General features: G+C 44.2%; 1 protein-coding gene across 3 annotated transcripts in view; it reads right to left on the bottom strand.

Moving 5' to 3' along the window:
• The window catches only part of LOC124795172 (probable cytochrome P450 301a1, mitochondrial), a 230,169-nt gene that overhangs the window by 88,858 nt on the left and 128,763 nt on the right, over window positions 1-12,548 (bottom strand). For all 3 annotated transcript variants that reach the window (XM_047259069.1, XM_047259067.1, XM_047259068.1), the window contains exon 8: window positions 12,042-12,204. In XM_047259069.1, coding sequence (XP_047115025.1) covers window positions 12,042-12,204 — 163 coding nt within the window. The remainder of the gene's footprint in view (window positions 1-12,041; window positions 12,205-12,548) is intronic.

Raw genomic sequence — 12,548 nt, 5'->3', positions numbered from 1 at the left:
TGGTGTAGCAATTTTCATGGCCTGTAGTGTAATTACATGTGACAAGGCAATGGTACATTGGCAAAATGAATGAGCAAAGTAACAGTAAAAACAGTGGTGAAAAATAATGGTAACATAGACCATGCTATGTAAATCGTCATGTGAATGATACATTATGCGCTCAGGTGACTTAAAATAGAATAAAAGAACATTAAAGATCTAAAAAGTGATTACAGCTACGTGAACAGCTAATTGACAAAACAAGTTGAAAACGCTGAACGCCCTACATTGTACAAATTCTGATAGTAATTTTTAAGACTGTTTCTCCTGTTTCCTATGCTTTGTTTATTCATTGTGCCCATGGACCACTGCCTTGTTGCCAGAAACGTAATGTATTGTTACAGGTCTGAGGATTATTTACCCTAACGGCCTGCCACAGCTAGCTTATATTCTATTGTTCTTTCAAATACAGTATTGTAAGCGTTTGTACCAGTGAGTCCCGATTTTCCACATCTTCGCTAATAGCGATGTCCGTTTACTTGCCTGTACACCACTGGCACTGAGACGCACCGCACATCCAGACTTGCGTGTTGTCACCCCATTCAGTCATGGTTGGCATTCACACACTGCGGCTGCCCAACGGTGGGCGATGTTAAGTACAGTGTTTTTTGTTTCTTCTCCTTTGTCCCACCCGCCCGGACGGTCCATGTTTAGTTAAGTATGATTATTAGGCCCTCTCCTCTATTTTTCCAGCTCCGATCACGCTACAGTGATTTGGAGGACTTGCACTGAGCGGCCTGACCTCATACTACACACGACGAAATACAAAACGTGGACCGCCTTGTTCCATTGCCTCATCCTCTGGTTTTTCACTCCTCTCCTTCGTATATTAAACTTTTATACACCTGATGGTGAGATTTTAATATCCCGAAACCCGTTGAATAAATCTTTAGTACAACTGAAACATAATTAATCATACCTCTCGGTAGCGGATGTCCCACATATCAAATCTAATTCATGCTGCGACTGTTAGCTTCTATCACTGTTCACATAATGCAGGCAATCAAAGTCGCAGCACCGCAGTGCTGCGACAAAACGACAGTGCGACCTAGTCTGTAGCGCCACAGACTGTAAGAACGGCGAACTTCTACATCTATACCTACATCAACATCTAAATCTACATGTCTGCTCTGTATTTGAAATGCTGCTCATATTACCAATCACTATTTCTCGACTGTTACACTCTTGAATAGTATGTGGTGAAAATTAACACTTAAATCTATCTGTTTTAGGTCTACTTTCTCTTATTTTAGGCAAGTTGGAATCAACAAAGTATCATCACATTCGGAGGAGATAGTTGCTGATTGTAACTTCGTGAAAAAATCTTGCAGCAATGAAAAACCTTTTTGTATTAATGACTGGCTCCAAAGGCCAACCACGCGTTGGTCTGACCTGCTGAGGGATTAAGTTTTATTAACCCCCATCACCTCCCCAAGAACCATGGACCTTGCCGTTGGTGGAGAGGCTTGCGTGCCTCAGCGATATAGATAGCCGTACCGTAGGTGCCACCACAACGGAGGGGTATCTGTTGAGAGGCCTGACAAACGTGTGGTTCCTGAAGAGGGGCAGCAGCCTTTTCAGTAGTTTCAGGGCAACAGTCTGGATGATTGACTGACCTGGCCTTGTAACACTAACAAACGGCCTTGGTGTGCTGGTACTGCGAACGGCTGAAAGCAAGGGGAAACTTCAGCCGTAATTTTTCCCGAGGAAATGCAGCTTTACTGTATGGTTAAATAATGATGGCGTCCTCTTGGGTAAAATATTCCGGAGGTAAAATAGTCCCCCATTCGGATTTCCGGGCGGGGACTACCCAAGAGGACCTCGTTATCAGGAAAAAGAAAGCTGGCGTTCTACGGATCGGAGCGTGGAATGTCAGATCCCTTAATCGGGCAGGTAGGTTAGAAAATTTAAAAAGGGAAATGGGTAGGTTAAAGTTAGATATAGTGGGAATTAGTGAAGTTCGGTGTCAGGAGGAACAAGACATTTGGTCAGGCGAATACAGAGTTATAAATACAAAATCAAATAGGGGTAATACAGGAATCGGTTTAATAATGAATAAAAAAATAGGAGTGCGGGTAAGCTACTGCAAACAGCATAGTGAACGTCTTATTGTGGCCAAGATAGACACTAAGCCCACACCTACTACAGTAGCACAAGTTGATATGCCAACCAGCTCTGCAGATGACGAAGAAATTGAAGAAATGTATGATGAAATAAAAGAAATTATTCAGATAGTGAAGGGAAACGAAAATTTAATAGTCATGGGTGACTGGAATTCGGTAGTAGGAAAAGGGAGAGACGGAAATGTAGTAGGTGAATATGGACTGGGGCTAAGAAATGAAAGAGGAAGCCACCTGGTAGAATTTTGCACAGAGCACAACTTAATTCTCGTAGCTAACACTTGGTTCAAGAATCATAAAAGAAGATTGTATACGTGGAACAAGTCTGGTGATACTGACAGGTTTCAGATAGATTATATAATGGTAAGACAGAGATTTAGGAACCAGGTTTTAAATTATAAGACGTTTCCAGGGGCAGATGTGGAATCTGGCCACAATCTGTTGGTTATGAACTGTAGATTAAAACTGAAGAAACTGCAAAAAGGTGGGAATTATAAGGAGATGGGACCTGGATAAACTGACTAAACCAGAGGTTGCACAGAGTTTCAGGGAGAGCATGCGGGAACAATTGACAGGAATGGGGGAAAGAAATACAGTAGAAGAAGAATTGGTAGCTTTGAGAGACGAAGTAGTGAAGGCAGCAGAGGATCAAATAGGTAAAAAGACAACGGCTAGTAGAAGTCCTTCGGTAACGGAAGAAATATTGAATTTAATTAATGAAAGGAGGAAATATAAAAATGCAGTAAAAGAAGCAGGCAAAAAGGAATACAAACGTCTCAAAAATGAGATCGTCAGGATGAGCAAAATGGCTAAACAGGGATGGCTAGAGGACAAATGTAAGGATGTAGAGGCTTATATCACTAGGGGTAAGATAGATAGTGCCTACAGGAAAATTAGAGAGACCTTTGGAGAAAAGAGAACCACTTGGATGAATATCAAGAGCTCAGATGGAAACCCAGTTCTAAGCAAAGAAGGGAAAGGAGAAAGGTGGAAGGAGTATACTGAAGGTCTATACAAGGGCGATGTACTTGAGGACAATATTATGGAAATGGAAGAGGATGTAGATGAATATGAAATGGGAGATATGATACTGCGTGAAGAGTTTGATAGAGCAGTGAAACACCTAAGTCGAAACAAGGCACCGGGAGTAGACAACATTCCATTAGAACCACTGACAGCCTTGGGAGAGCCGGTCATGGCAAAACTCTACCATCTGATGAGCAAGATGTATGAGAGAGGCGAAATACCCGCAGACTTCAAGAAGAACATAATAATTCCAATCCCAAAGAAAGCAGGTGCTGACAGATGTGAAAATTACTGAACAATCAGTTTAATAAGTCACGGATGCAAAATAATAACGCGAATTCTTTACAGACGAATGGAAAAACTGGTAGAAGCCGACCTCGGGGGAGATAAGTTTGGATTCCGTAGAAATATTGGAACACGTGAGGCAAAACTGACCCTACGACTAGATTAGGTGCTAGATTAAGGAAAGACAAACCTACGTTTCTAGCATTTGTAGACTTAGAGAAACCTTTTGACAATGTTAACTGGAATACTCTCTTTCAAATTCTGAGGGTGGCAGGGGTAAAACACAGGGAGCAAAATGCTATTTACAAATTATACAGAAACCAGATGGCAGTTATAAGAGTCGATGGACATGAAAGGGAAGCAGTGGTTGGGAAGGAGCAAAGGACAGGTTCGTCTTTTCAGCGTCAGCATCAGAATTACTGGCGCCTCAAATTGCATATCGTCTCTGAGACAGTTTCCCCCTTTCAAATAATTTCCGGGAATTCAGCCAGGTAACGCTTTCAGCGATCGCTGAAATTTCGGCGGGAGAACACCCCGCCATTTTAAAGGCAGTTTGGCTTGAAAATGGCGAGGTGTTCTCCCGCCGAAATATCGGCGGTCGCTGAAAGTGTTACCTGGCTGAATTCCCGGAAGTTATTTGAAAGTTGTATACGCCAGGTGAAACTCAGGTCTCACAGTTTCTAGCTTATTCCGCGATAATATGAAACGAGCCACTCTCTTTCTGAACTTCTGCAATGCTTTCTGTCAATTCTGCCTCGTATGGCAATACCAGTATCCCGTACTAGTAATACCAGTATCCCTTACCACGCAGCAGTACTCCAAAAGAAGCAGAGAAGCGTAGTGTAAGCGATATACCATGCGGTAACAGAAGTCATGGGATACCTCCTAACATCGTGTCGGACCTTCTTTTGCCCAGTGGAGTGCAGCAGCTCGGCGTGTCACGGACTGGACAACTCCTTGAAGTGACCTCCAGAACTATTGAGGCATCCTGCCTATATAGGTGTCCATAATTGCGAATATGTTGCTGGTGCAGGATTTTAAGCACGAACTGACCTTCCGATTACGCCCCATAAATGTTCAGTGGGCTTCATGTAGGGCGATCTCGATGGCCAAGTAATTTGCTTGAATTGTCCAAAATGTTCTTCAAACCAGTCGCGAAAAATTGTGGCCCGGTGACATGGTACAGTCTCGTCCAAAAAGTTCCATCGTTGAACGGGTCTCCAAGTAGCCGAACATAACCATTTCCGGTCAATGATGGGTCCAGTTTGACTAGAGGGTCCAGTATATTCCATGTGAACACATGGCTTCGTGCTTTCTGCACCACACTCGAATCCTACCTTAAGCTCTTAGCAACTGATATTGGGACTCATGTGACCAGGCTACGGTTTTCTAGTAGTCTAGCGTCCAACCAATATGGTCACGAGTAAAAAAGAGGCGCTGCAGTTGTTGTGCTGTTAGCAAAGGCACTCGTGTCGGTCGTCTAACGCCATAGTCCATTAACGTCCTAAGGGATACGTTCGTCGTACGTCCCACATTGATTTCTGCGGCTATTTCAGGCACCGTCGTTTGACTGTTAGGACTCACAACTCTACGCAAACGCCGCTGATCTCCATCATTAAGTGAAGGCTGTCGGCCACTGTGTTGTCAGTGGTGTGAGAAAATGTTTCAAATTGGTATTCAAGGCACTGCAAATCTCGGAATATTGAATTCTCTACGGATTTCAGAAGTGGAATGTCTCATGCGTCTAGCTACACCTACCATTCCGCATTCAGAGTCTGGTAATTCCCGTCGTGCGCCCATAATCATGTCAGAAACCTTTCGATATGAACCACTTGAGTACAAATAACAGCTCTACCAATGCACTGCATTTTTATACGTTGTGTATGGGATACTACTGTCGTATGTGTATATGCATGTCGCTGTCGCACGACTTATGTCACCGCAGCGTATGTTTCAAAATCGTAGTGGCACTGCTATGGTTTCACTTGATGATGCAGCGAAGACAGGCACATCGAAAGTGGTCTACTAAATGACAACACTGGGCACAGGAGTCTCTCTTTCAGGCGAATTGCGATTTGGCGTCCAGCATCACGATGAACGTATTCCCGCGTAGAGCAGCCGAGGAGAGCGTACATTTTCTGAGAGCATTATTTATTATTCTATTAGCTCAGCGCGTGACGTCATCGTGTAGACTGCCACAGAGCACGCAACACTGTGTAATCGGTGCAGCAGACTATTACATTCTCAACCTGGTAACGCCCGTGTCTATGGTCTATTTAGTGTCATGCGTGACATTGTTTTAAACAAGGTAATGCAACACGAAATTATTTCCATCCTCTCCCAGTCCATCTCAGTACAGTACGTGTTCATCGGATATCAAGGTCAGCAGGTACTTGAGATCTCTCAAACACCTAACACATTAGGCGTTGGGTTTCCGGTGGAATGGTACTCAACCTTTCGTGAGCCGCGAGGATACAGGGAAGTCCACGCGACGTCTGTCTTCTGCCTTATTTGATAGAGTCTTACGGAGCAGTTTTAAGTTTTGAATATATAAGAAACCATCAGCCTCGATTGCGGTAATGAAACCAACCTTTACCTAGGTTGCAGTCCAAGTAATTGAGCCTTCTTCAGAAGATGTCTACGAGGGCATGGTCTAGAAATAAAACTAAAACAGCCTGAATAGACCTATTCAGGCTGTTTTAGTTTTATTTCTAGACCATTACCTCGTCGACATGTTATAGAATCAGGTTTATCTTCTGAAGAAGGCTGAATTACTTGGGCTTAAACCTAGGTAAAGGTTCGTTTCATTACCACAATCGAGGCTAATAATTTCTTATACATTAGATTACCACAATTGCTGTCTGGGCTGCAATGTTGAAAATATTTAAATTTTGACTCAAATACAGGATCGTCTATGTCATCGCTATCGACTCCAATTTCTTCTCCTAACACATCAGACAAGTCCTCCCAATCATAGAGACCTTCGCCGTTTTCTTCCCACTCTCTGCTCTTGTTTCTTCTTTTAACCGTAGAATCCCCCTTGCGCATTACATGTTACCACCCTTGCTTCTAATTTCACCAACGGCTGTTTGGCTTTTTTATGTGCTGAGTCACTCCCACGTAATGACCATTCCTTTTTCAATTTCTTCACACCTTTGCCGGCCGTTGTGGCCGAGCGGTTCTACGCGCTTCAGTCTGGAACCGCGCGACTGCTACGGTCGCAGGTTCGAATCCTGCCTCGGGCATGGATGTGTGTGATGCCCCTAGGTTAGTTAGGTTTAAGTAGTTCTAAGTTCTAGGGGACTGATGACCTCAGATGTTTAGTCCCATAGTGCTCAGAGCCATTTGAACCATTTGAACCACACCTTTCATGTAGCCATTTCGCCTCGGCTGTCCAGAATTTCCTATTTATTTCATTTCTAAGAAATTTACATATATTTATACATTGATGGTCCAGAACATTATGACCACCGATATACACCCATCCATGAGATAGCACTGTCATCTGGAGAAGAACTACTACTAGTCAGACACAAGCACGGTCTATCCGTGTGTAGAATGGGGAAGGCGCGCAATCTATCTGACAATGGGAGGCCACGACGCAGAGATCATAGATTTACTTCAGACTTTATACACCCTTAGTATGCCATTTAAACAACTTACTGTGCACGTAGTAGTGTGCACTACTCTGGCAATTCTGAGGAAATCACACGAGAAGTTTCACCCGTCTATTATGTACTGATGTGTCTGTGTGTAGGTGACAGTTGTAAGAGTTCTTGGTGGTCAAGTGATGCCGGCACGGTAGCTTAGCGAGTTCAGTCAGAGCTGGTTGCCCTCTGCAATAAATAACTGAGTGGAAGGATCAACTAATGAATTGTAATGGATGTCATGTAATGTCCGCAACGTCCAAACACAACGATCAGTAACGAAAACAAAAAATGTGGTTAGCGTTCCAGCTTCATAAGACAAACGCTTATGAAGCGGCAGTTAGACTCCTGCTCTAACTTAATTATTAATCTGCATTGTTTTCATCGACTGGTCATATATTTTAATTTATATGACATTTGATAGATAATATAAATTAGAAAAACCTTGTGTACTTGCATAACTTTTAATGAATTTCACGTTATTTGACTGCTTACTGTTTTAATTAAATTTAATCATTAGAACATACACATTTATAATCATCGACAAGTAAATGAAGAAACGCATAGATTCCCTGAAAACGTATGCCTGTCGCGATTTTGGGAAATCCTTTACACAAGCAATCTGGTAAGGTACCCGAAACTATTTTGCACCTCGACGCTTAGAACTGCAGATTCAGATGGTGCAAATGGCTCTAAGCAGTGTGAGACGTAACATCTGAGGTCATCAGTCCCCTAAACTTAGTACTATTTAAACCTTACTAATCTAAGAACATCACATACATCCATGCCCGAGGCCGGATTCGAACCTGCGACCATAGCAGCAGCGCGGTTCTGGACTGAAGCGCCTAGAACGGCTCGGCCACAGCGGCCGGTCGAGCTGCAGACACAGATGCAGGTACTATTGGCAGTTAACCTGCCTTCCGGTGAGATTTTGCTAATGTAGTAACAAGGATTAGTACAAGTACAAATGTTTTGAATATCAAAGAATTTACACTTATACTCCAAAAATCAAGGTTCGAGCAGGAGCCGAACCGTAACCTCATACACGTTCATCTTACGAAGCGGGAAGTTTAACCAACATGAACTCTACCGTCTGGCAGCTATGCACCGATACATCAGTTACACAATAGACGCGCAAAACTTCTCTTGCGAGTTTCTCGGCATTGTCAGAGTAGTGCACCTTGCTACTTGGACACTATGTTGTTTTAATGGCCTGCTAAAGGTGTACAAGGTTTGAAGCAAATCCCAACGTCATGGACTTGTCTTGTGTGTTTGACCGAGTGCAAATTGTGATGGCCCGGAGGCTCAACACGAGCAATTCGGAAACTACACGACTTGTCGGGTATTCGAGAAGTACTGTGGTGAGCGTCTTTAACACATGGTGAAACCAAGGCGAAACCACGTCCAGATGTCATGGTCTGGGCGGCCACACTTCATTACAGGTGTCGGACGTCGTAAGCTGGGCAAACTGGTAAAACAGGACAGACGGCGGACTGTGGCGGAACCAATATCAGACTTTAATGCTGGGCAGAGTAAAAGTGTGTTTGGACACTCCTAACGATAGGACCCAGCAGCCGACGACCCATGCGTGTGCCGATGTTAACACCACAACAGCTGGAACTAAGACTGACTGTCCACAATGAACGTTGGCGGATTTAAATGATCTGATCAATAGAGATACCTTCTTCATAAAGTCGATGTGAGGACGCGAATCCATCGTCTTCCAGGGGAACACCTGTACTGTGTGACGGAAACAAGCTGGCGGTGGCTCCGTTATGCTCTGGGGAACAAATAGTTCAAATGGCTCTGAACACTATAGGACTTAACATCTATGGTGATCAGTCCCCTAGAACTTAGAACTACTTAAACCTAACTAACCTAAGGACAGCACACAACACGCAGTCATCACGAGGCAGAGAAAATCCCTGACCCCGCCGGGAATCGAACCCGGGAACCCGGGCGTGGGAAGCGAGAACTCTCCCGCACGACCACGAGATGCGGACCTCTGGGGAACATTCATTGGGGCATCCATGGGTACAGTGGAGCTCGTGCAAGGCACCTTGGCAGCCAATCAGTATCGTAGACAGGTTGCAGACCATTTTCATCCCTTCGTGAAGATCATGTTTCCCAGAAGTGACATTATTCAACAATAATGCGCCATGTCACAATTCCAGGAGTGTGATGGAGTGGTTTGAGGAACACAGTGGCGAGTTCCAATTGATATTCTGGGCCCTCATCTCGCCAGGCTGAACCTGGTGGAACATATCTGGGATGTGATTTAACGTGGCGTCAGAGCTCATCGTCCCCCTCCCCGGAATTTCCGGGAATTAGCTGAGTTGTGTGTACAGATAAGGTGCCAGCGCCCTCTACCGACCTACCATGGCCTCATTGCTTCCATGGCGCGACCCGTCGCAGCTGTTATCGGTGTCAAAGGTGGACACACCGGCTATTAGGTTGGTAGTCATTAAGTTCTAGCTGGTTTCTTATATATACAGGGTGTTACAAAAAAGGTTCTAGCAGCACAGGTAGAATATCCCGTATGAAATCATGATAACGTGCTCCATTGAGCGTAGGAGGAATAAAATGAGGCCCAATCAAGACATCACCAACAATGCCTGCACAAACGTTCACAGAAAATCTGTGTTGATGAGGTGATTGCACAATTTCGTGCGAATTCACACATATTGATTGTGAAAATTTACAATTTGATCATGTCGGAATGAAACCTCATCCGTAAAGAGAAAATTTGCACTGAAATGAGGATTGACACATTGCTGGATGAACCATTCGCAGAAGTGTACCCATGGAGGCCAATCAGCTGCTGATAGTGCCTGCAAACGCTGTACATGGTACGGAAACAACTGGTTCTCCCGTAGCACTCTCCATACAGTGACGTGGTCAACGTTACCTTGTACAGCAGCAACATCTCTGACGCTGACATTAGGGATATTGTCAACTGCACGAAGAATTGCCTCGTCCATTGCAAGTGTCCTCGTCGTTCTAGGTCTTCCCCAGTCGCGAGTCATAGGCTGGAATGTTCCGTGCTCCCTAAGACCCCGATCAATTGCTTCGAACATCTTCCTGTCGGGGCACCTCCGTTCTGTAAATCTGTCTCGATACAAACGTACCGCACCACGGCTATTGCCCCTTGCTATCCATACATCAAATGGGCATCTGCCAACTCCGCATTTGTAAACATTGCACTGACTGCAAAACCACGTTCGTGATGAACACTAACCTGATGATGCTACGTACTGATGTGCTTGATGCTAGTACTGTAGAGCAATGAGTCGCATGTCAACACAAGCACCGAAGTCAACATTACCTTCCTTCAATTGGGCCAACTGGCGATGAATCGAGGAAGTACAGTACATACTGACGACACTAAAATGAGCTCTAACATGGAAATTAAGCGTTTCCGGACACATGTCCACATAACATCTTTTCTTTATTTGTGTGTGAGGCATGTTTCCTGAAAGTGTGGCCGTACCTTTTTGTAACACCGTGTATATATTTCCGTATTCCGTGTGTTTCCCTGAACATTTCTGTACTTCCTTCTTTCGTCTATTAATTGAAGTATTTCATCTGTTACTCAAGGTTTCTTCGAAGTTACGTTCCTTGTACCCATTACTGTCTGTCCAACATCTGTTATTGCTCTTTTTGGAGATGTCCACTCCTCTTTACATGAGTTACTTAGTCACGTGTTACTTATCGCGATGTCTACATCATTATCGAACTGCAAATGCGTCTCGTCACTCCCCTGTACAACAGCATCCCATTTCCTTCCATACTGATTCTTTCGGACGATTGTCTTAACTTCTGTCTACTATTCATCATTAATAAATTGTGATCTGTGTCTATATACGCATTTCGGTACCCCTTACAACCCAATATCTGTTTTCGGAATCTCTGTTGGTCAATTGTGCAATCTAGCTGGAACCTCCCCGTGTTTCTCGTTCCTTGCCAAGTACGCCTCCTACTCTTGGGATTCTTGAGCAGAGTATTCGCTATTACCAAGTGAATTCGGTTAGTCTTTCTACTCTCTCATTCCTACTGCGAAGCCATATTCTCCAGTAACTCTTTCTTTTATTCCTTCCCCTGCAACCTCGTTCCTCCTCCATGACTATTTGATTTTCATTCCCCTTTACATACTTAATTACCAGTTCAGTATCTTCATATACTTTAGCACTTCAGCTGCTGATTACGACGTCGGCTTATATACCTGAACTATCGTTGTTGGTGTTTGTTTGCTGTCGAATCTAATAACAACCCTATCACTGAAGTGTTCACAGGAGCTCACTTTCTTAATGAATCCTACCACAGTTATACCACTTTCTACTGTTGTTGATATTAACGTATATTCGTCTGACCAGAAATCCCTGTCTTCTTTCCATTTCACTTCACTGATCTCAATTGCATCTATAATGAGCCTTTGCATTTCCCTTTTCGGATTTTGTAACTCTCTTTCTCTGTTAACTACTCTGACCGAAAGGAGTGGTGGAGGGAAGAAGCCAGAGACGACGAGCGAGTCAAGCTGGCATAAAATACGAGAACATAAAGAGACTGCCGGCCACAGTGGCCGAGCGGTTATAGGCGCTTCAGTCTGGAACCGCGCGACCGCTACGGTCGCAGGTTTGAATCCTGCCTCGGGCATGGATGTGTGTGATGTCCTTAGGTTAGTTAGGTTTGAGTAGTTCTAGGTTCTAGGGGACTGATGACCTCATAGTGCTCAGAGCCATTTGAACCATAAAGAGAATAGCATCGAGATGGGAGTAAGTATGAACTAGCCCACCAATTTTCGGTGTCAGGAGACAAAGCCTTTGGACGGCACCTGTACTTGATATCCTCTCCACGCTCACACCCCTATCCTGACTCACATGAATTACAACTAGCAATCACGCACACATGCACACTAACCACCCACCGTGTCGACGCCGGCGAACATCATGTCCAGTGCCATGACGCATGCGACTCCAGGGTCATCGTTCTGGAGCAGCAGTCTTTCCAGCACGCTCGACTCGCCCGTGCAGTTCTCGCCCTTTGCCTTGATGCGGTCCATGGCGGCGTTTATATGTCTCATCGATGTCCTGAAAGATTTCAATAGTTTAGCATTGCTTGTGAGTACCTTGGTCTACTGTTTATACTCTTGTCCATTTCCAGCGTACAACATCACGTATAATTTTTGTGATTTGGCGAAGTTTGATATTGGGTGTTAATGATCGGTTACAGCTTTTAAAGCTTAGCAGAATTGAGTCACCCAGTCACATGCAGCCTGACATCCACTTTTGATAAATATTCAGCTCCAGAGGACGCAAACTTCTCTGCAGTGCAAGTATCATTTCATCCCAGTTTCATTTTCCATTTACTTCTTTACCATATAATACTGTGTTCTATGCGTAATCCCGACCGTGCTAAATCCGGCACAAGTGAA

Source organism: Schistocerca piceifrons, chromosome 4 (genome assembly GCF_021461385.2).
Source record: "Schistocerca piceifrons isolate TAMUIC-IGC-003096 chromosome 4, iqSchPice1.1, whole genome shotgun sequence".
NCBI lineage: Eukaryota > Metazoa > Arthropoda > Insecta > Orthoptera > Acrididae > Schistocerca > Schistocerca piceifrons.
The sequence above is the reverse complement of the archived record's forward strand: the minus strand, read 5'-3'. Positions and strand labels throughout refer to the sequence as shown.